The sequence below is a fragment of the Athene noctua genome, chromosome 9, assembly GCF_965140245.1.
Source record: "Athene noctua chromosome 9, bAthNoc1.hap1.1, whole genome shotgun sequence".
NCBI lineage: Eukaryota > Metazoa > Chordata > Aves > Strigiformes > Strigidae > Athene > Athene noctua.
In genome coordinates this window covers 6,046,379-6,068,604 of record NC_134045.1, presented here as the reverse complement: position 1 = coordinate 6,068,604, position 22,226 = coordinate 6,046,379, and the positions used below count along the sequence as shown (strand labels likewise).

Sequence of the window (22,226 nt, the reverse complement as noted above, 5' to 3'; positions counted from 1 at the left end):
TACCTGAGCTGAGAGGCAGCAAGTCCCTCTTGCTTGATGCCAGAGACATGCAAGATGATGGCTTTTAGCTGACCTAAACCTGTGTACCTGCAGAAAGGGTTGGACCTTGCCTTCCTCCTCCTCATACCCACACAGGGTTTCCACCTCAACCCCCTAAACTGCCTGACCCCAAATCAGCCTTTGGTTGGTATAAACCAACCATGGAACCTGAATCCTGGGGCAGAATAAGTCAAAGCAGAGCTGCTTGGGTAAGGAGGATCACCCCTCCCAGCAGCAGCCCAGGGGCAGTTACTGAAGTATTTCTGAGGGTGAATTTATGAGGACTGTGCAACACATCTGCCACAACCCACCCTGAAGTAACCATTCCTATAAAGAAGAGAGAAAATGAGGTAAAGGGGAACACACAGAACAGAAGAAGGGGCTGGCTGAGTTGGGTTTGTACCTGAACAAACACTCACCCCATCCCAAGAGCCATTTTCTCTGCTGCTCACCTCCCACGCAGGAGCCTCCACATTCAAGGCACATGGCCCTCACTCCACATCGCTCCCACGTCTCCCGTGAACCCTCAGCAGAGTGACTCCATCCCCACATCACTGGCTGCTCCCCTCACAGGCTCACCAGAGCTGCCTCTCCCACCCAGGCCTCACCCTCCAGCTTGGATCGTTGCTCCCAGCCCTGTGCTGAGCTGTCCCCTGAGGAGATGCTAGGGATCTCCTCCATGAGCTGAGCTCTCGGGCAGTGCCCAGGGAGGACACTGCTTCCTAGGCAAAGCTGCGGAGCAGAGTGGCTCAAAGCACCCCGACCAGCACAGCAAGAGCAACAAGATGCACAGGGAACGTGGACGGGCAGCACGTAGAGGGGGCACAGCCATGCCAGCAGACACCCGCAGACCTTTGCTTAGGACGCTCCGAAAGGAAGGCCCAAACTCTGCTCAAACAGCAGCGGTACAGCAAAACTAAAGGCAACACCCAAGAGCTGTAGGTGCCAGCAGGCGCTTCGCAGCCCTGCAGCTGTCACAGAGCGTGGGATGAGCTCGGGCTAGACCTCAGGGGAGAGGCAGGATGGCACCACGAGGTGATGAACCCAGGCTGATCCCTGACGGGCCCTGGACGACCGGCACGGCCGCCCCAGCACCAGCCTGCTGCCCCCACTGCGGCTCCTGCCCGCTGCCCGGTGAGACCCTCGGGTCCCCCAGCCGTGGTCACAGAGCCAGCCACCTCCAGGAGCGCGGCAGGAGAGCGAGCACCGCACCTCCAACAAGCGCCGCGCCTCCAAGGAGTGTCTAAAGTCCCGTTACTCAGGCGTTTCCTCCGCGGGGTGTTGGGCGGTGGCACCCACCGCCAGACCCAGGGGCTCACCGGCACGACTCCCGCCCCGGGACACGCGCCCCGAACCGGCGGGTCCCCGCGGGTGCCCAAGCTCTGACGGGCTCGGAGAGAAACTTCAGCGAGTGGTGACACAGGGATGGGAGACACGGAGCCGCGCCGGGGCACAGCCCCTCCTGCCCGGGCACTGCCCCCTGCCAGGGTCACCGCGCAACCCGAGTCCCCTCCCTGGGCTCCCGGCCCTGCAGCCTCCCCGGTGCCCCGGACCCCCGGCGGTGACCCCTTCCCCCGAAGCCCCCAGCTCCCACCGGGGAGCCGAGCCGGGCCGATCTCCTCCCGCGGCCAGCTCCACCGGGCACGGCGGGACCCACCCGAGCATCACGGGCCGGCTCCCGCCACCCCGCGGCCGCAGGTGGCCCCAGCACCATCCCCAACCCCTCTCCCAGGCCCTCCCCGGGGCGCCGGGCCGGCCTTCATCCCCTCCTGGCCCCGCGGCCGGCGCTGGGACAGCCCGGAGCGGCACCGCCCCCGTTGCCCTCCCGGTTCCCGGCGGTTCCCGGCAACCCCCGCCCCTCCGCGCCGCTCACTTCTCGATCTCGAGGGCCGCCACCTTCCTCTTCTCGTAGAGCTTATCGTTCAGCGCCCGCACCACGCTGGGCGCCAGCGGCGCCAAGTCCCGCTCGGCGTTCATGGTCCCCCCGGTCCCGGCCCCGCCGCCACCGGCGGCCACGTGACCCCGGCCGGCCGGCCCGCCCACGTGACCCCTCCGCCACGCTGCAGCGCGCCCCCGCGCGGCGCGGAGGCCGCCTCCTGCCGCCTCAGCCCTGGCGCCACCGGCCCCGCTGGGCTTAGGGCAAAACGAGCTCGTTTATTACACACGCGACGGGTTCAGTGCAAAGGGAAGGGGTTTAGGCCAAAGCGACCGCTGCAGCGGTGACTGTGCCCCGCAGGTAACGCCCCGACACCCACGGTGAGAGGCTGCTGCACCCGGGCACCCCGAGGGGCTCCCAGGGGCACGCGGGTCACTGGTGAGCCGGGAGGCCCCGCAGGTTGTAGACCCAGGAGACACCCCCCGCCCTAGGGCAGGAGACCACCATCTTGCTGGTGATGGGGGCTGCGCCACCCTCCAAGGAGACAGAGAGGGAGGTGGTTCGGGGGCCCTGAGGGTGAAGGCTGAGTGCTCCACCTGGCACTGGAAGGCCATGGGCTGCAGGAAGATGTTCTTGAAGGAGGTGGAGGCAGTGCCACCAGTCTGGATGGGAAATGGGCTCTGGGAGGGTAAGGCTGAAGAGGGGGATGCTGTATTCCCCCCCCCCAAGCAGGGAGGAGAGCTGCAGTGTGGCCCTGGCTTCGCCCATCTGGCAGGGCTTGAAGGGCACCTCCATGCTCACCTCCGAGCCTCCCAGGCTGGAGGAAGCTATGCCGATGGTTTTCTCTGTCAGTAAGTCGGCGCAGTTGGGTCTGCACAGGGGAGAGAAGATACCATGGTGGGTGCAGGTCACAAAAGCAGAGCCAGCACCTCGGGAAGAAACCGAGGGTCCCCACCGTCATGTTGGCCAGGGTCCCTGTCCCTTGCCTGTCACCGCTGCACCTGTCCCCACCACCCCATGCCTGTGAGGAATGGCCATCAGGGCTGTCCAAACGTGACCAGCGGGGACAACTCTGCACTCAAGCTCTAGGAGACCTTAAACCCCAGCTCTGACTGCATAAGTCCAGGCACCATGGGACCTGCAAGAGCAGGGAGCATCTGCAAGTGAAGACAGGCCAGCTGGGGACAAGCCCAGCATTGGTGGGGAGACCTGCAGGCTCACATGGCCACCCCAGCTCTGCCAGGCTAAGCTAGAGGGGCAGGGTCGCTTCACAGAGTGGGCTGACGCTGGCCAGATGAGCTGCCTCCTAGCAAGAGCCCAGGGCAGGCAGGGTCACCTGGAGGAGGTAGTCGGTCTTCTGCTGGGCATTAAATGATAACATTAGTTTGGTGGTGATGGTCTGACTAGAGCACAGTGTGGTGCAGAAGTAGTTGGGGCTTCTCCAGCCTGCTCAGGGTGGCATTCAGATGCAGATTGTAGGAGAAAGAGCCCAAGTTGCTGCTCCAGAGTACCAGGCACCCGGTACTCTCACCCACTTTCAGGGACTGGTACTCAAAGATAAGATCAGCCTGGGAGGAACAAAAGGAAAAGCCACTGGGTCAGGCAGAGATGGGGAAGGCAGGACCTGCAATGGGGGTAATCGGTCCCTGTTGTGCTCCAGCAATGCTGGAAGGCAGCCCAGCACTCTCCCTCACTCCAGCTCCCTCTCTCTGGGGCAGGGCCTTGCTGCATCTGGGGGACAGTTCACTTGGGGAACTTTCCCCAATAGCTGGGAGCCCTCCAGAACTATCCCAGAAGCTTTCCACCTTAAAATCCCCTCTACTCCCCCAGGGCACAAAACACCTATGGATCCAGGCTGAAGACACCATGCCAGGGGGGTAAGGCATGCCCTGCAGCCACTCTAAACTGAAAATACCCACCCTAAATACAGAGCCTGAGGCGCAAGGACCCGCCCGCCCCATGAGGCCTGGTGGGAGCATCTCACAAGGAGTGGCATGGCAGACCCCCGCTAGGAATATTCTCTATGCTGCTTCCCCTCCATATTATTAGTGGGTGGGAGCCGTCACCCCTGGGAAGAAGCCCCAGATGGTTCATGCAGGGCATCACCCCTCAGGACTACCCACTCCCAGAAAGGCTGCAGGAGAGGAGAGCACGCTGCATGAGCTTTGCTCCTCCCTCTGACTGCGCAGGAACAGTGAACTGTGGGGGAACACTGATGTGGGGCACTTTGCGACCTACAGCAAACATCAGCGGCACAGGCGGAGGGTTGTCCACCCTGATGGTGGCAGACACTCTCTGCCGAACAGCAGCGGCCACTTCAACCATGCTGAGGGTCCTGAAGTGGTGGCCTAGGGAGCCACCATGTAGAACAAGTACTCATTGGTCACCTTGTTGAGGAAGGTCACCTGAATCAGAGAAAAAAGGAGCTCATTCTGCACATAAAAATATACCACTGAAGTGTTAAGTCTTGGACAACAGACCCAACCCAGAGTTGACCTATAGATGAATCCTGTATATTTTATAGCTGATAACCATTGTGCTAGTAGGTATTATACTAGGTTATAAAAAAACACCTATTTTGATGTAAGAAGTGCTAAAGTGTTGGAAGTATTGAAGCCTGAACAACAGGCCCCGAGCTGAAGCTGCTAACTTAGTGTGTAGTCATTGGCAAAATATGTATGCTCATTAATGAAAGATGTAGCTTAGCTATCATATACTCATTACTGGTGATGAATGTAATGAAAACATGTCTATTCTGAATGTATCTTTCTTCTTTGTGTTTTCTTCTTTGTGTAGGGGTAAGTTAACAAGGCTATGGAGCCAGCTGTCTGGGCTTGAGACCAGAAGTGTGGCCTTGTTCTAAAAAGAACACACATAAATTAGATGAGCAGGGAAACTCCCTTAGCTTCTCCTTTGCGCCCCAGCGAGGCTCTGGGGGAATCTAATGTGAGATTGAAACCAGATATTTCCACTTAAAACAAAATTCTGACTTGCTGATTTTTGGTATATAAGGCTGGACCCTCTTGCAGCGACTTTGGATGCCTCAGCTGTGGGTGGAGGCACCGTGCAGGATTTCCCACTCGCCGGGACGGGCTCTCCAAACCCTCGCTGTAACCAGGGCTGCCCAGCGCCTGCGGGTCTGGGTGATGGGAACGGGTGCAAGTGGGGATGGATCTTTCTTAATCACTGTTCCCTCTCTCTCTGGTGGTAATGATGTGATGCATTACCCTGTATTTTCCTATTTGTTTACTCTAAGTGCACTATTCTGTCTTTTCTTACTGTATGTTTTCTGTTACGTTATTTAGTTATCCCCAGTAAAATATGCCTGCTCTTTTCACTCTGGTGTCCGAGTTTAATCCGCAAAACAACCAGCTGTGCTGAAGCCAGCACTAAGAGCACCCCAATCTCAGCACCCTACTTCCAGGAATGGCCTCAAGCAGCCACCAAGGAAGAGTGCGAGCCTGGGGAAAGCACATGTGGTATTTCTACTTGATACTCTCCCGACTGCCCGCTGCTTCCAGCTCACCAGTGTCCTGGCCCACCTGTGCTCAGCAGCCCCCAGTGAGACCCTCGCAGAGACTGACACGTGTGGGGGGTGTGTGGAGAGATGCCTGCTGTTCAGTACCCACCTAGGACACCTACAGTCCCACCAGCAGGTACAGGGAGGTGTGGAAACAGGCATGTAGCTTCTCAGGCAGCCAGCAGCTCCTTGGAAGGCCCCACAGCCCCGTGTCTGCACTTACCATTGCGTTAAAGGCTCCTTCCTTGTAGGAGAGGAAGGTGCAGTCCTTCTTGGCAGATCCTGGCACATCAAGGTGTTCGAGTCCCTGCAGCACAGAACTGCTTTCCAGGTTTTCTGGTTTGAGCATGTCCACCACCATCAGGAACCTGTGGGTGAGAAGGATGCAGGGAAGGCCAACAGGAAGGACTCCCACGGGACACCCACCATGGCGGGGTACAACACAGCCCCTCTCCTCCTCAATGCCCCAGAGGGAGCCAGCTCTCATCCACCTGGGAGGAAACCCCTCAGGGATGGGTCTGTGTGGGCAGAATGTGGCTTGCGTGATCCCAGACTCCTACGGCCAGAAATGGCCAAGGAGAGTGAAAAGCTTGCAGGAAGGATCTTCCAGGCAGTGGGAAGCCCTTCCTTGTGCTGCTGCAGGGATTGCTGATGGGATGAGACTTCCTGGGCTGGACTCACCTCTGTGTGGCCTGTTCAGCCACGTGGAGACAGGGATGAGCTCAGTGTAGGAAGTCGTACACGGCACCTGCTGGAAAATGGTCCTTGAGCACTTCGGGGCTCAGCAGTCCCTCGCAGGAGGTAGTACAAGCCTGTCCTATCCGGCAATGGGAAGTAGAGGGAGCCCTAGAGACAAGGAATAGGATAAGTGAAAGTGAGCTCTCCTGCTCTCTGCCTGGACCAGTTACTGCCCCTTCAGCACTCCTGGACAGTCCCATGTCTCAGGCTGCCACCTGAGCAGCTTTAGGCAGGTCCAGCTGGCAGGGCTGTGGCCGCAGCCCCGTGTCCTGCGCCGGTGGAGATGGCAATGTCGTACCCGCTGGGGCTGGCGCAGCCACAGGACACAGAGGCAGCATGTCTGGACAGAGCGAGGACACAGCAGCCCCACAGCACAGCTCCTCTGACCATCCTAACACCCCTGTCCCTGGGCACATCAGCTGCCAGCCTGTGCTCGTGCAGGGACAGCCGTGCTAAGGGGGTGGCAGTCCCTGCTAAGCTCGACTGTCTCAGCATTACTGCCTGTCAGCTGGCACGGCAGAGTCCCACCAGTTCATATCCAGTCCTCATTTTGGGTGCCAGTGGGTCACATCCACCTGCCCTGGGGCATCTCCTCTGCCCCCGGTGCAGCTGCAAACTGCAGGGCTCTTCATGCAGGGCTGTACGTTAAAGAGATGCTCAGCATGTACAACCCCACAGGGCACAGATCTGCTGAGCACCCTGGAGACTGAGCCCACAAGTCTCTAGCCTCCACTCAGGCCTAAATTCTGGCATGGTAGAAGGTCAGCTGGAGTGGGACAAGGACTCCAGTTCTCCCCCAGAGCCCTTCTGCACTAACTCCCTTGATTTAAGAGCTTGTCTCTGGTCTGCCCATGCAAACAGAGGGGCTAGACACCCCCATCTGCCTAGACCCAGACCTGCAGGAAAGGCTCTTTCCAAAGCTCCTGCATTACTGAAGGAGGTGTCAAGAGAGATCTCAGCGTTGTTTCCCACCTGACTGCTCATGGCTAGGGGGCACGGAGAAATGGCAGGGCAGCTTCTCCCCTTTAGTTCCCTGTGTGCTGCAGAAGGGCCCCAGTGTGGGCAGAAGTGGTCGTGCCCAGGCCGTGGGGAGCCTGTGCAGCCCGCAGGGCTGAGCATGGGGGTCTCTGAGCCCCCCTGGGCTGCACAGGCTGTGACCCGGAGCTGCACAAACCAAACTTCATTTCCTGGACTGTCAGACAGCCTGGCTTTTTAGGTTAGCTGCTCCAATATGTTCAGTGGTCAGTCCAGACTTCCCACCTGAACTTCCCTTACACCCGGCCTCTAGCCACCAAGAAACCCAGCTTCCAACATAGGACCTCAGGATAATTTCCATTCACAGGGGACCTCTGAAGGTCATCTCATCCAACTTCCTGCCCAGAGCAGGGTGAACTATGAGGGTCACACTGTAAGCGTGCTGACACAGCTCACGTACCTGATGCTTCTTGTTCCCAGAGCTTATGATTAGGGGTTCATAAGTGATCTTGTAGGGCTTGTTTTGTCGATTTTTGTTGTTGAATCAGGCTGTTTCTAGTGTTGTCCCTCAATGACAGCTTGCACGGTCCAGTCCTCATTGCTGGACAGGAGGATGGTCTGGCTGTGCTTCTCACGCACGGCACACGTGAAAGTCAGTGTCTGCAACAGGAGCACAGAGGCTGCTTGGCCACAGCGAGGAACTCTTTCCACTCTGACTAGCTCTATGCACAGAGAGCAGCTTTTCCTTGTCATCTGCAGAATTCCCATTTGAGCCACGGGTTTTGGTGTAAGTCCGTTCTTAGAGAAGGGAGAGGAATGAGTCTTTTGCATGCTGGGTGAAGGGGGCTGCTGCCTCCCTAGGAGAAAATTGGAAGCCCTGGAAAGGTCTCTCTCCTGTGCAAGGAGAAGACTTGCAGCTGCACAGCCCCTTCGTGGGCAGGCTGATGAGCAGCTCTGGACTCTTGGGAGCAAGAGCCAACACTTCCCAGCTGCACCCTCCTGCAAGGCCTGTGAGGGCCAGGAGTCCTCCACGCAGCATCCCTGTGCCCCAGGAGCTGGGTGCAAATGCCTTGCCTGCTCCTAGTGCCGAATGCCCTCCCCTGCCCTGACAGGGAGAAAAAGTGTGACCGTGGGGGTGATATTGTGGCTAAAGCTGCATGGCTCTGTGAAGGGGGGGTCTCAGAAGAGTGTCCCCATGGCAAGGGTGCTGCAGTGCAGAGCCAGGACAGCTGAGGCGCTTGCTGGAGGAGCAGCACATTTAATAGTGGAGGAAGGCAACTACAGGGCTCACAGATTTTGGGAATCCTGCCCAGGGGTTTTCTCAGATCTCTGGGACACCCTGGCAGGATGACAGGCAGGAGTGACTCTATGCCTATAAGATTCCTCCAATTCCTGCCCTGGGAGAGATGTGGTGTAAATGGTGGGGTAAGAGGGGACCCATCCTGTCTCTGCTCCGGTTACCTCTTTGGACACAGGGGTATGCATGCAGCATCCTGCCAGCATAAGCTGGAGTGGCTCACTGCCCTCCTTGCACTGGATAGCACAGCTCAGCTTAGAGGGGTGGAGGGTCACAGTGAAGGGGACGTCCATTCCTGGGGGGAGGTAACCCTTTGTGGGGCTGATGGAGAAATCTGGCTTGAAGCTCTTGATGTCCCACTTAAACCTTGCCAAGGAAAGCACAAGGACAGAAAGGAACAGTTAGCAACCAGGAGGCTGCAAACACAGCGTGCTGTTTTTAATCCTCCTGGGGGCTTTTCCACAGGATCTCAGGCAGGGTGCTGAGCCACCTGGCACTAAGGCTTCAGTTTGGGCAGGACTCAGCTGCACGCATCTGTAAAGAAGCTTTTTTTGTATCCCTTGCTAACTTCTAGGCCTGACTGCACATCCTTGGCTGCACAACTCCCCACTGGAACAGAAAAGCAGAGGGCAACTCTCTGGGCAAGCTACAGCTCCATCCAACCCTCACCCAAGCTCTCAGCCCTCAGAGAGGACAGGGCTTGGCATTACTTGATTCCTATGTTGCCCGTGTTCTCCATGGTGAGGTGCCAGGACACGTAGCTCTGCTGATACACCGCTCCAAAGCTGAGGTGTTCCTGGTCCAAGCTCACATGGATGCTTTGTCAAGCTTTCATAACTGATGACCAGAGAGCTGATGGCACAGCCCAGCAGCCTAGCTTCAGCACAAGCGTGCCCTGTGCCGGGGCAGAGCCAACGCCAGGACCCACAGGGGAGGGAGGTGGGCACGTGCAGAGCCTCAAGGACTTGGGCTGAGGTCTCCCATCTTGATCAGCAGGCAAGCTGCTTGTGCTAGGAAATGCAGAGGTTGACAGCTCTCCTCGCTCCTCTTTCTGACGAGACCTCTTGGACATGCAGAACCACGCTGCTCCCCAGACTGTGAGCTCAGACACAACCGCGTTACTGTGGGTTGGTGTGTCATGGCCCTGCCGTTGAGCTCCGATGGCTGCTGTGAGCAGGGGCTCCACCTCTGCCCAAGTTAGGAGCGTTATTTTTTGACAGTGACTTTGCATTTGCCGTGGACTGGGGAATTGCACACAGACAGTGACTGAGGTCAGCTAACTCATCGCTACAACATCAATTTTCTCCAGTGTCAGAGACTTCCCAAAAATGTGCCCTGATGTCCTCCTTCCCAGTCCTGACCTACCACAAGGCTTTTTCCTGAGCCAGGCTCAGCTCCCACGTAGAAGACAAGTGTCATACACTCATAGGAGGGTCTGAAAAGCAGAGAGGGGGCAGGGAGAAAGTCTCCAGCTGCAGCTGGGAAGATGCTTGTGGAAGTGGACAACTGGATAGGGATGAAAAAGCAATTCATGTTTTAGGGGGAAGTGGCATGGTCTTCTCCCCAAGCCCTCAGCTGTCAACCAAACCCCCCTGGGCATCCCGAGCTGCCACACAGAGCCACTCCCTTACCATCTAGACTGGGTGGGAGCAGCTCCCCAGTACAGCTCACTGCCCTTTCATCCTCCACAGCCACCACCCAGGTGTATTCCAGGGCCACATTCCCTGTACTGGACAGCTGGAAGCTGAAAAGCAAGAAGGAGGTGAAAGTAAAAAAAAAAAAAAAAGCCCCAAAATACAAAGTGAGTAGAGAAGTAACACTGTGTGGTGGGCTCCTGACACCCCTTTCTTTATGCTGAGTAGCGTCTTCTTTCCCAGACAACTCTGCCACATCTAGATTGCTGCCCTGGGCTGCCCCAAGAGAAAGTATTTCCAAGTTTGGAAGTTATGGAGGAAAGGGCAGACATGGTGCCCAGGAGACTTAGTCCAAACAGCTTATTCTGCTCTGATTCTGTCTCCGTTTTACATTATTTTGACTGCAAACCCATCCTTGACCAGATAAGGACAGGCAACAGGCAATGAAAGCAAACCCATGGCTGTTCTCAGCAGAAAGGCACAGCAGAATTGAACCTCTCCTGGCATGTCTTGGTGGGATGACAGCCACCATCTCCTGCTTGGTTTGTGTGCAGATATATGGGCCCCAGCACCCAGCCAGGACTTGGAAAGGATGAAACAATAAATGGTTTGTTTAAACAGATGAACAGCAGGTGAGACTGAACGTAAAGCCCTAGAAGGGACTCAGGGCCACTTGTGGGAGATCTCCAGGCCCTGGGATGTGCCAGATTATGTGTGGAAGCTGAAACCTCAGACTCAGCAAGCAGGAGCACCCCCTTCCAAGGCTGATCAGCCTGTTAGAAATTAAAAGAGGTTTATTAAGTGGCTGAGACATGAACATGTTAGTGTAACCTTAGCTGGCACAGGACCATGAGTAGAAGGAGAAGCAGTGGCCACCAGAGAGCACAGCACAGCTCTGGGGATGCAGACATGGGGCAGCCCTGGAAAAGGCAGCCCCCATTTATGGGTCCCTGCCTGGCCTCCAGCACTCACGTGAACATCCTTGTCTGGAAGAGCAAGGTCTCCTTGAACTCAATCACGTCATGGATGCTCTTCTCCAGGACCCTGTGAGCTGGTTCTGGGTTGATCTCAATCACCTCCAAACAGGAGAGGGAAGAGTCACTGACCAGAGCCCAGAAAGCCAGGCTGAGCAGGGAGTCCTTTGGCCTCTAAAATCAGCCACATATAGGGGCTAGAAAGGACCATTCCCATTTATTTCCCTGGCAAGATGACAAAATTTGATCCTTCCGCTGTAGTGTTTGCTTCTACCTACTGATCACAGGAGTCACCACCTCGACTCTGAATACACCCATGGGGACCATGACTGTGTATCAGTCCCTGTGTTTCAACCCTGTAGAGTGCCTGATCCTTTTCCTGGCCCCCTATAAAGGCAGCAGGCTTCCAAATTAGGGTTAAGTTCCCCTGCTGGAGCTCTGTGGATGGAGAATCCCAAGACAGAACACCCCTAGAAAGCAGCTTTTCCTTCTTGTCTTAGGAGAAAGCACTTTCCAGATGCCATGTGTGGGGCAACAGCCACACTGGTGGCAGCTGGGGATGGGCATTTTGGGATGGGAGTGAACTCGCTAGGGAAGTCTCTGACTACTGATGCTCTGATGGGGCAAAAGTTTGGTTTACAGGTCTGACAATGGTTCAGAAACTAGGGAAGAACCATCACGCAAGATAGGTGTGTCTGGCAACAATTCTAGTAAAAGCAAGAATTTCTGGAGATGATACTTCTCCAGACTCCTGCATGACTGCCATACAGTACCTGGGCTGCTCCATAAGGAGACAGACATCCCATGCGATATAGAGACCACGAGCAGAATCTCTCGTATCACATAGACAGAGCTCAGAGCTCACCCACAGCGTGCTGGTGGGCTAGCCAGCACACACAGAACAGCACTAGCGTTGCTCCCCACTTCAAAACAAGAGACAAAGCACAGTGGATTTATCCCCTTGTTGGTGAAAAGGCACCGAATCAGATGAAGAGATTTTAACAGCATAAATTATCACCAAATGTGACCTCCTGTTCAACACAGGCTGCAACACTTCCTTCCACTTTTAGCAGAGACCGATAGTTTGCATGTGGCTAAACATCTCCTGTCAAAAAGACTTCCTCATCTTGTGTGAGTGTGTCAGGTCACCGTGCATCCACCTCTCCCCTGAAATGCACTGCTGGTTAACCACACGGGTGGATTAAATGTCAGGAGGCGGCAGGAGCCGCTTAGCCAGCAGAGATGGCGGCCTGCTGCTGTCAGCTGTTCTTCTTGTGGACGCTCGGTTAGATTTTGCTGTTGTGCTTCTTACCTTCTTCTTGACAGGCCATGTGGCTGCTGGGCCCCTCATTGCACCCACCCACTTGATGGCGCACAGGCAGTCGTCCCAGTTGGGAACCTGCTCCTGCTGCAGCTGCAAAGTGACCTGAACCACTTTACATGTCATAAGGTGCTTTTCAAAGGTGACCGTGACGTCCAATCTCAAGGTCACTGTGATGTTCTTAGCACAGCCAGCACGGAGGTGTCCCACCTAGGCAGAACCAGAGAGCCAAGACCAAACTGGAATCCCTGGCAAGGGCAGAGCTGTCAGCAAAGGGCTTGATGTGCTGAGCAGCTGTGCCAGGAACCTGCGTGTTACTGTGTATTTATCTGAGGTTTGATAAAGTGCAAACAAAAGATGCCACCTCCCATAACATGGAGCTTTTTCTGCAGGGCTCACAGCCCTGCCCCAGAAAAGCCAGGGATCACAGCTCCTACATGGCTCTGGGGACTCCCCATGAGCTCCTGACAACCTGCCGGGCAGTACTCAAGCAGCAGGGAAAGGCAGAGCTGTCCCAGCTCACCTCGGGGGAGAAGTGAAACGGGGCACCTGCCAGCCACTCAAACCACATCACCTCTGCCCTGCTGCGGCTGGTGATCCTGAAGCTCATGGAGTAGGGTGTCCTGACGTGACAGTCCCTGAACTGGATGGGATCCGCTCTGGCAGCTGTTAGGAATGAGAGAGAGCAAGGGATCTCAGTGTGTGGTGAGGTCCAGCTGCCTTCCTCATGTACAGACATGTCCATGTCCAACTCTTCCCTGCTCCAAGCCTTCCTCCCCCTGGGAGATGCAGCTGCTCCCCATCCTACCACTTTCAGGGAAACACCCTGACACGTCCCTAAACACGTGGCTGCGGCTGTGCAGAGACACGCAGTACAGCCTGCACTGCCCCTGTACACACGGCTGGCGCGCTCACAGACCGCCAGCTCCGCTGGGTGACACCACAGGCCTGCTTATATAAAGCGCACAAATTATCATATGTGGTCTTCACCTCCACAGTGTCTCACAAGCAAGCAGACCTCCTTTCAGAGATACTCAGCTGGACACTGGTATCTCTGACCCTTCCCTGCTAGCTTGCAAGCTTCTCCCTTGACAGAGGATCTTCCCTTGTGTCCTCAAGTGTGGCTGCTCTCCAGGCTACAAAAGGCAACAAGATCTGTCTGCTAAGGCTGGACCACACCTACACTGGCACAAGGTGAGCAGAAACGCGGATTTTCCTCTTCCTTGCTCCATCTTGGCAACCTCTCCTCTCTTACCCTCAGCTAGGTCTTCCTCCAGATGGCCCTCAGGGTTCTCCTTGCTGTTTGCCATTAGTCCATGGATGTTATCTAGAATGAAGTCATCCTCATAGCCTTCACCCACCAGCTGAATGTTGGTTTCTTCATAGGGGTTGTCCACCACTGACAGGTGGATCCTCCCTTCCACACGTTGGGCCAGGGTGGGTTTGAAAAGCATGTCAAACTCTGCTAATTCCCCGTGATGCAGGACCAGGAAGTGGTGTGAGGCTTCCTCTCTGCACAGCAATGGAAATCAGACAAGTGATACAGCCATACAGAGGAAATATTTCCATGGGGTAGGAGAGGAATAAGAGGTTGAAACCCAGCTGTCTCTAAGCACAGGTTCTCCCACTGATGGTTCCAGACTCTAGCACCACCATGCATATCACTGCTGTCTTAACCTCGGGGTAACACCCAGCTCCCACTCAAACAGCACCCAGCCAGCTCCTGCTATACATAAAGCTGAGTTGAAGGGTGGTTTTGGCTTCTGTTGGCTGGCTGTGGGCTCAAGGGCTGCCTCCATTCAGGCTGGTAACTTCCCATATGCAGCAAAGACCTCAGACGGTCCACTGATGGGGTGATAGTCCCCCACAACTCAACCCACCATGTTCAGAAGAACAGAAAAACTTCCTACAACTTGCTAGGAGGAAAGCCTACAAAGCATCCACATGAAAAACTAGGGGTACAGAGAGCCCCAGAAAAGAAACTGTGTCTAACATCTGGCTGCTGCTTGGCCAAGCCAAGAGCAGAGCACACATCTTCCCTGTGTGATTGACCACACTTGATGGTGATTGAATTTACCTTCTCCAGGACCGTCCACCTCTGTGCCTGCAGCTCGGTAGATGCAGTGTGTGGTGGGCCTGGCTTTCATGGAGAAAACTCCCCCTCCATCCATCAGGTCTATCATCAACTAAGAAAAGGGAACACAGAGCACAACCCCACTGGTGTGGGTACAGGATGGCACGTGGATTGACACTGCACCGCTGCTGGTCTAGCACGGGGAACCCAGCACGCTCCCCCACTTCAAACGCAGCTCTTAACACAAAGTTTAAGTAAAATCAGACAGAAAAAAAGGAATTCTCAGAGGAATTAGTTATATTTTAATTATATCCCCAACAGGACAGGAAATACTAGAAGTAAGGAGCAGAATGTAATTAAACTACAACAGAGTTTAATTCAAATGTAGTAAAACGGGATCAAATGTGTGTGACTAGGTGTACTGGGTCTGGCTGAGCTGGAATTGGTTTTCCCCTACAGCAGCCCTCACGGTGCTGTGTTTTATGCTGAGAGCTGGCAGGGTGTTGATGGCACCCTGGTGTTGTGGCTACTGCTGAGCAGTGCTTACACAGCACCAAGGCTCTTTCTGACATTTTTCCCCTCAGTGGGATGGGGTGGGAAAAATCTTGGGAGGGGACACAGCCAGGACAGCTGACCCGAACTGACCAAAGGGATATTCCAGACCATGTGACGTCTGCTCAGTATAAAGCCGGGAGAAAGGAGGAAGGGGGGGGTCACCCTTGATCCTCCGAGGCAACCACTCCGCGTATGGGAGCCCTGCTCCTGAGAAGGCACCACATCGCCTCTTCATGGGAGTAGAGAATAAATCTATTTTCTTTTTTTTTGCTTCCACGTGCAGACCTTTGCTTCACTTTGCTTATATTAAAACTGCTTTTGTTTTACCCACAAGGGTTGATCTATCTTATTTTCTTTCCCCTCTTTGCCCTGTTGAGAAAACAAGGGGAAAGGGGGGGGAAAGTGATAGAGTGACTTAGTGGATACCTGGAATTTAGCCAAAGTCAAACCATCACACTAGGACATCACATGTGCTCAGGTGAGAATCAAAACATGAGAAGAGAGATGGGGGGAAAAGTGCTCCACCAACTTTCTTGTCTTGTGTTTAACTGAAAAGGACAGACTAGTCAGAAAAATCACATTTCCAAGAGGAGCTCCCTTCCTGTACGGAAGAAGTCAGTCATTTTCCCATGTTTGCTGGGACCTTCTCAGACCAGAGCACCCCCTGATCAGGTCCTCACCGGGACAGGTACAACGCCACCATTACAAAGGACCAGGGGGAGTTTTTCTGAATCACCCAGCAACACTTTTTTGAAGAGCAGCAGAGGGTTCCCACTCTAATTGTGAAGGACCGGGCACAGGACTGTCACCTGAGGCAGATTCCCACCTCCACTGATATTGAAGGTCAGGCTCTGTGCTTTAATTGCTGTGGGGCTGCAGGAGAGGTGGAGGAGAGATCATTAGGGCTGGTACTAACCCATTCCCCACTTGGCAAGCAGAGAAGCGAGTGCTGCCCACTGCATTTTCCCTGGCAGGTTTTCTCCTCTACCCCATGACACAGCTCCCCCTCACCCCGCTCATCGCAGTCCAATCAGGGCCATTCACACGAGGAATCTGCTCTGAAGAGCCAGAGCCTTCCAGGACAGCAGTTAAATATAATTTCACTTCATCGAATCATGCAGTACAGCACGTAAATAATGAGGCAACAGATGAGATGTGGCAAATTTGCTGGCGGCGGTGATGAGAGACATATGCAAAAAGCACAAGCACAGCATGAAAACAGTATAAAAGCAAGATGGGAAAAATAAATAAATAACACAATCAGTAAAGTTTATTTCCAAGGACACTGAAAAAGGAATTGCTTGTTACGGCAGAAATCTGCCTTATCTCCTCCCAGACTAAAGGGTTGGGGAAGAGCAGGTCAGAGCCTCAGTACACAGGTCCCAGGACAGAGGAACTGGGCTCCTCTTTTACAAGGGGTCCAATTACTCCTTTAACATCAAATATCTTAGTATATGCCCAGTAATCACATTGGATCATCTCATTTTAACACATGCAAGGAGGAAACATCTAATCCTTTGTCCATGGAGAGCCCCAGCTCAGCTGTTGCATGTCTCCATTTTTTTCTGATTCAGTAGCTTTCAGTGGGCTACCTAATATTACCCTGTCCTCATAGTTACTCACACAAACTAAACTAAGACTTTTCTGATCTGCTCTATCTAGTAGTTACTGCTTCCTACAGGATCTAATGCTAAGTACCCTGCCTAGGGCTACTAAGTTAGGGTTAATGAGAGGTCTGCATTCTCCCAGAGGAGAGGCAGCTATCAAAAAGGTCATCCCCAAGGTTTCCCAGGGTGAGTCACCTTGCCTGAACATGAAGGGAAGCCTCAGAAGTGCACTGGTAGTTCTGCATCGTTTGCGGAGTGAAGGTCACCATGACAAAGGTGCAGGAGCAGCTGGGCACACACATCTGAATGGGATCCAACTCGAAAATGTCGCTAATGTGGCTGTTAGGCTTTGGGGAATCCACAGAGCGGTGTTAGGAGGAAACATCCTTCAGTGTGATGCAGTCTTATTCATCTATGCATCGTGGGGAACAGCCCCGACAGCGCGTCTTCCTTCCTGCTTCCCTGGGTGGTGTGATGGTTTTAAGCCCTGCTGGGACCGGAGACACTGTTGCTGTTGTCCCTCCCCCACCCTCGGACACAAGCAGGGCATAAACCCCGGGTTAAAATAAGAAGAAATTTAATACAACAGTGTAATAAACAATCTGAACAACAACAGTAGCAATGATAACAACCATAAACAGCAATAACAGTGAACAAGACAAACGATATACAGAGAAATACCGCAATGGATACAGACAGCTCGCTCGCGATGCTCCCCGCGACCAAAGCCACAAAGGAAAAAGCTTGCGCCAGCATGGTATGAATAACCCGGCTGGAGATCCCTTCCCCCTCCCTGCTGGGAAAACTTAACCCTATCCTAGCTGAACCAGGACAGGTGGGCTCCTTCTGTCCCGGGGGGTGACTCCAAAGCAGTGCTGCCATAAAGCCTAGGCATGCAAAAGCTCGCTTTGAGCGCTGGGCAGCCATCCCAGCACCCATGGGAGCTGGGGACTGCATAGAAAGCCCTGCAAAGTACCTAGAATTGGCCTTAAAGAGAAGGAAAATACCAGGGAGCCTGAGGAAACAGTCTGCTTTGGGCCCTGGTACATCAGCCCAGCAACCCCCCCCTCTGAGTGTGCTCAAATAAAACTCAAATTATTTGCGGTAGCGATGGACCGGAGCCGACTCAGAGACCCGGCTGGTCCTGGAGCTCCAGATCAAGTGAGAAGATCTGGTTCCCTACTGAGCTCCTGGTCTGTATGAGAGCACTGGCTCAGTGTCCACAGGAAGCACGTACGTTTGGGATCCACCTAAGTTTCTGCAACTTGAACAGCAGCAGATTGCACCAAACGGGTATTTTCAAAGAAATTCCCTGAAGCAGAGAAAACATCCGGCACCCCCCACAAAGTCTTCTCTGCCACCCACACCTGGGCTGGACAACACATTATACTGTCAAAAATCTCAATCTGTTTTTAACAACTAAGGGAAAATATTACTGGCAAAATGAAACTTAACTTAAATGTTCCTTTGACAAACGATGCCGTCTCCTTTCTGGTTTCATTTATGGGGGGAGGAAATTCAGACTTCTCAAGGCTCAATTATTACCCACTGAAGAATGCTGATGCATTTGTGAGTATTTGCTCTAAACTTAAGAAGAGGGAAATTTTAACCATACACTTGTCTCTTCCATCCACCTCTCTACCTATCTAGGTGTTGGAATTTGCCTTCACAAATGTGGGTGTCTGTACATTTCACTGGATCCAAATAGTTCTGTCTGTCTACATATTTGTATGTTTTGTGTTTACACCCGTGTACATGCTTTGATTTAGGGTACCTTGTAGTAAGTTAGCGTGAAACTTGTCATTCTCGAATCTGTAGTTACATTGCTGTTTTAATTATAACATATTCTGCCAAATCACCTTGTTAATCTTTAAATTGGTCCATCGTGAAGTGCTGCTAAAATTCAACCTTTTGATCCACCTCATACCATTAATAAAACTTAAATTGCTGCTAAATCATAACTGTGTCAAATGTTTCACGGCAACATTACCTGTCCCCTGCCTTTTCTCAAGGACACAGGGAGGTAAGAATGGGGTGAACATGGCCGGGCAATCTGCTCTTTGCCATTTGCTGCTTTGCACAGTCACGTGCAGAAGATGGAAAAATTACCGAGGAGAAGCCTGTCCGGGCTGTCTCTGCCCTCGGGAAGATTTTAAGTTTGTGCTTTTGGTGCTGGGAAGGAGCAAATTTAAGATAGCTGGTGGTATTAGACCTGGTCCTACTGGCTGAACAACTCATCCAATCCTACTCTTTGTGGTTATGGGACAAAGGGGACATCCTGATTCTTTCCCCAGTCCATGGTAGGCAGATAAGAGTTTGCTTTGGCTGCTCTCAGGGCTGATAGGGGATGCCTGTTACAAGCCACAGACTTTTACGCCGCAAATCCTCCAGCAAGCTGGGGAATGGCTGGCTGCTAAAAGCATGGGCTTCCTGTTGGAAGTGTTGGGAGCAAAACCAGTGAAAAACTGCAAAACCCACAGTTGCTGAACACCTGGTGCCTAGAGCAGGCACAGGACAGTGTGAAGATGTGATGGATTGTTTTGCCATGGCCCCAAGGAAGAGCGCAAAGCGAGGTGGAAGCTGTGCGGTCCCGTTCTTCCGCTTTTCCCAAGAAATGTTTTGCACAACTACTCGGAAGTTATACCAAGAAATGTTTTGTGCTACAACTCAAGGTACAGTGGATTGACCCCAGTCCCACCCACACATCCATGCACACTTTCAGGCAATCTCAAGGAATCTGTACATGTCTGAAAAGAATAAACTTATTTGTGCATCTGACTGTTCCTTTTGAACGTGGCTGGACCTACAGCATATGAGTTGCTTGTGCATCTGGTGTCAGACCTATAGTCATGGCAAGAATTGGCCTATCTATTAAGAGATAAGTCCAGCTGCCCCTCTGATCTTTCAGGAATGGCTAGGACGCAAGGGGATTTATTTCTTACCAAATTTATTTGCCATCTCAAACAAAACACAATGTGAGTAAAACTCGATGGGGAACTTGCGTGGGTTCTTCACCACCACCGTCCCCTCTGCTCCACGGCTGTACGGCAGCAATGGTCCCAGCTCAAGCACCAGGGGGCGGAACTCCAGCTGTGGCTCCAGCCCACGCCCCGAGACCTGCAGCTGGAGGTGCTGGCTGCTCTGGCAAATCTTCAGCTCGCTTTGGGAGGACTTCTGAAAAGAGAGAAGCACAGAAAGCTCCTCCATCAAGTAAGTCCCAGGTGACAGGGCCTCAAATTCAGCCCTTGTCCCGAGGGCAGGGCTGTCACCAGGACCTCTAAGGGGAATGGAACACAGAGACTGACTTAGAGCAGGGCCTACAGCACCTGCATGCAGTAACTGGGATTGAGTCCTGGTGTGAAGTGTAACAGGATATTTGGGTGTCAGATGAATCCAAAATGGACCATCTGGTGTTTTCACCTAGTCACCAGGGAGCACGATGCTCATGAGGGTTATGCTGCCCAGACACATTCCTGGCACTGCTGCATCAGGCAAACCTCAGCTCCGTGAACGACGCAGATGAGCTCTCACTGCCTAGAAATAAGGGTTGACTTCTCTGATCAGTGTTTGGCTATGGTCAAAGCCAGACACAAGACGGTTAAATCTCTACTAGCAATTAAAACACCCCTGGGACTGTTCCTAGGCACGAAAGCACTTGTGTCCATCCTGCTACACTGCCAGTTTCCAAGTCACGGTGGCCACAGGCAAACTGCCTTTGGGAACGCTCCATCATTTCAGCTGATTCCCAATGCCTGGGAACGCGCAGGCAGGCTGAGCCAGAGCCACAGGGACTGCTGGCAGCACACCACTCCAGGCGGCCGTCCTGCCATGCCCAGGAAGGTGCCTGGTGGCTGTTTTGCCTGCTGGTACCAGCAGCAGGCCTTACCTAGATTGGCCCTTCCAGGGTTATCTCCTGTGAACACGCCAACTGCTCTGCACCAGGGTGGTGCAGCCTGCAAATAATCCTGCGCAAGGGGGAAGACGAGGGCAAACAGGCAGATTTCCCCTGTGTGCTGAGAGGCAGCCACCCCACAGTGCCCTGATGCAAGTGCCCTGATGCTGAGCAAGCTTCCCAGGGGGATTTCCCAGCCCCTCTCTCAGAAGAGTGTGCTGCAGGGGAAACTGAGGCACAGGGGGTACGAGGCTTGCAGAAAGCTCTCTGTGGAGGCAGACCCCATCTCCTCCTCCCTGTGCTGGGCTCTTGTTACCACACTGCCCTGCCAGACCTCCTGGGGGGTGACACTCACCCATCTCACCTCTTCTGTGGGTGAAAACCTGACTCACTTGTTGCATCGCTGTCCTGGAGCGAGGGCAGCGCCTTGAAGACACAGGGCTGAGCCTTCAACTTCTGGGGCAGCTTCTGACACACCCTCAATGGCCAACGTTTGCCCACCTGAGCACAAAACCCAATTGTGTGAGGTCTCCTTGGTCTGCGAGGACAGACCCTTGGTTCCTGCAGTGCTCTGAGACACTGTCAGGCCATAGGGGTGTCCTGGCTGGCAGCTCTGTGAAGGATCCCTTTGTACCTGTGGAGAAGCCTGCCACTCTTTCTCCCTTGTCACCAGACAAAGAGAAACAGTTTTCATAGCCAGAATCTAAGATCCACATGGTAAAAAGGAAACATGAGAAACTCTGGCAATTCCTTCCTCAGGCATCCCAGGGAAGGATGCACAGACCTCTCCAAAGGAGAATTTCCAGCTAAGATTCCCCCATGCCATGGTGCTCCCTGAAAAACAGTTTAGAGGAAACACCTGACCACCCTTCAGACACAGCAAGTCACCACTTGATGGTACTGCAGCCTTACCTCAGGGCCTGTTTCAGAAGCCTGTTTTCGATACAACAGAGGACCTCGCAGGCTGTTTTCTCAATAAAGACTGAACAGAAGTGCTATGGCGTTACGAACTTTAAACAAAGCACTTCCAAACCATAAAGGGTCCATCTCTTTGCAACACAGGCCCATAAAGTGCACAAAGAAACTCAGATGATGCTCATGGCAGCCGAGAGTAGAAGATGCTGAGAGGTGACCAATGTGACCAGCCCATCTAGCCCCTGTGATGATGTGTTAGGGCAGGCACAGGCAGCCTGAGCACTGAGCGCTGCTCGCCAGGAGAACTCAGGCTCTAAGGCACCAGGCAGAGGGTCCCAAGGAGGAAAAAGCTATACAGACAAACACTCAAAAAACTCCCCGTGTCCAGCGGCTAAAGTTCATTTGTCAGAGACAGCTCCTTCAAGCTCACGTGAAGTCTCTGCAGCACTGGTTACCTGTGTCACGCAGCATGAAAGGACACAGGGAACTGCCTGGTGTTGACGATCTTCACAACGTGCGTGTGGATGTTACCAAGAATGATGTAGCTGAAGTCCAGGATGTGCTTGGGCAGCTCAGCTCTGAAAGGAGTAAGGACAGTCCTTAAACCAAATTCCCAGGAGCGTGGAAGATGCAAATAAAGTGGATATTTCTGTATTCCCTGCTGTACAAATTCAACTCAAGCCCGTGAAACCCAAGGCTTGATCACCTGGTAATAAGACTTTGGTAAGTCACAGGGAATGTAGCTCCTAGGTTTTATCAGCTACCAATGGGACCTTAAAATAAAACCAGTTTAAAATGGATACTGGTCA

The 22,226-nt window shown here is 53.6% G+C and overlaps 2 protein-coding genes across 3 annotated transcripts in view; both read right to left on the bottom strand.

The window, feature by feature from the left end:
* VAC14 (VAC14 component of PIKFYVE complex) overlaps positions 1–2,058 on the bottom strand; it is a 66,209-nt gene extending 64,151 nt beyond the window's left edge. For both annotated transcript variants that reach the window (XR_012634184.1, XM_074913061.1), the window contains exon 1: positions 1,913–2,058. Coding sequence is in view for 1 of the 2 variants with exons in the window: in XM_074913061.1 (XP_074769162.1) it covers positions 1,913–2,016 (104 nt within the window). In the remaining variant the exon portion in view is untranslated. The remainder of the gene's footprint in view (positions 1–1,912) is intronic.
* A 289-nt stretch (positions 2,059–2,347) lies between these two features.
* The window catches only part of HYDIN (HYDIN axonemal central pair apparatus protein), a 152,597-nt gene continuing 132,718 nt past the window's right edge, over positions 2,348–22,226 (bottom strand). The window contains 21 exon segments of the mRNA XM_074913662.1: positions 2,348–2,481; positions 2,484–2,596; positions 2,598–2,786; positions 3,244–3,344; positions 3,346–3,483; positions 4,085–4,245; positions 4,248–4,320; positions 5,659–5,803; positions 6,113–6,215; positions 6,218–6,281; positions 7,609–7,688; positions 7,691–7,808; positions 8,610–8,811; positions 9,156–9,263; positions 11,052–11,155; positions 12,366–12,584; positions 12,898–13,040; positions 13,630–13,872; positions 14,437–14,560; positions 15,684–15,876; positions 16,806–16,957. Coding sequence (XP_074769763.1) covers positions 2,348–2,481; positions 2,484–2,596; positions 2,598–2,786; positions 3,244–3,344; positions 3,346–3,483; positions 4,085–4,245; positions 4,248–4,320; positions 5,659–5,803; positions 6,113–6,215; positions 6,218–6,281; positions 7,609–7,688; positions 7,691–7,808; positions 8,610–8,811; positions 9,156–9,263; positions 11,052–11,155; positions 12,366–12,584; positions 12,898–13,040; positions 13,630–13,872; positions 14,437–14,560; positions 15,684–15,876; positions 16,806–16,957 — 2,907 coding nt within the window.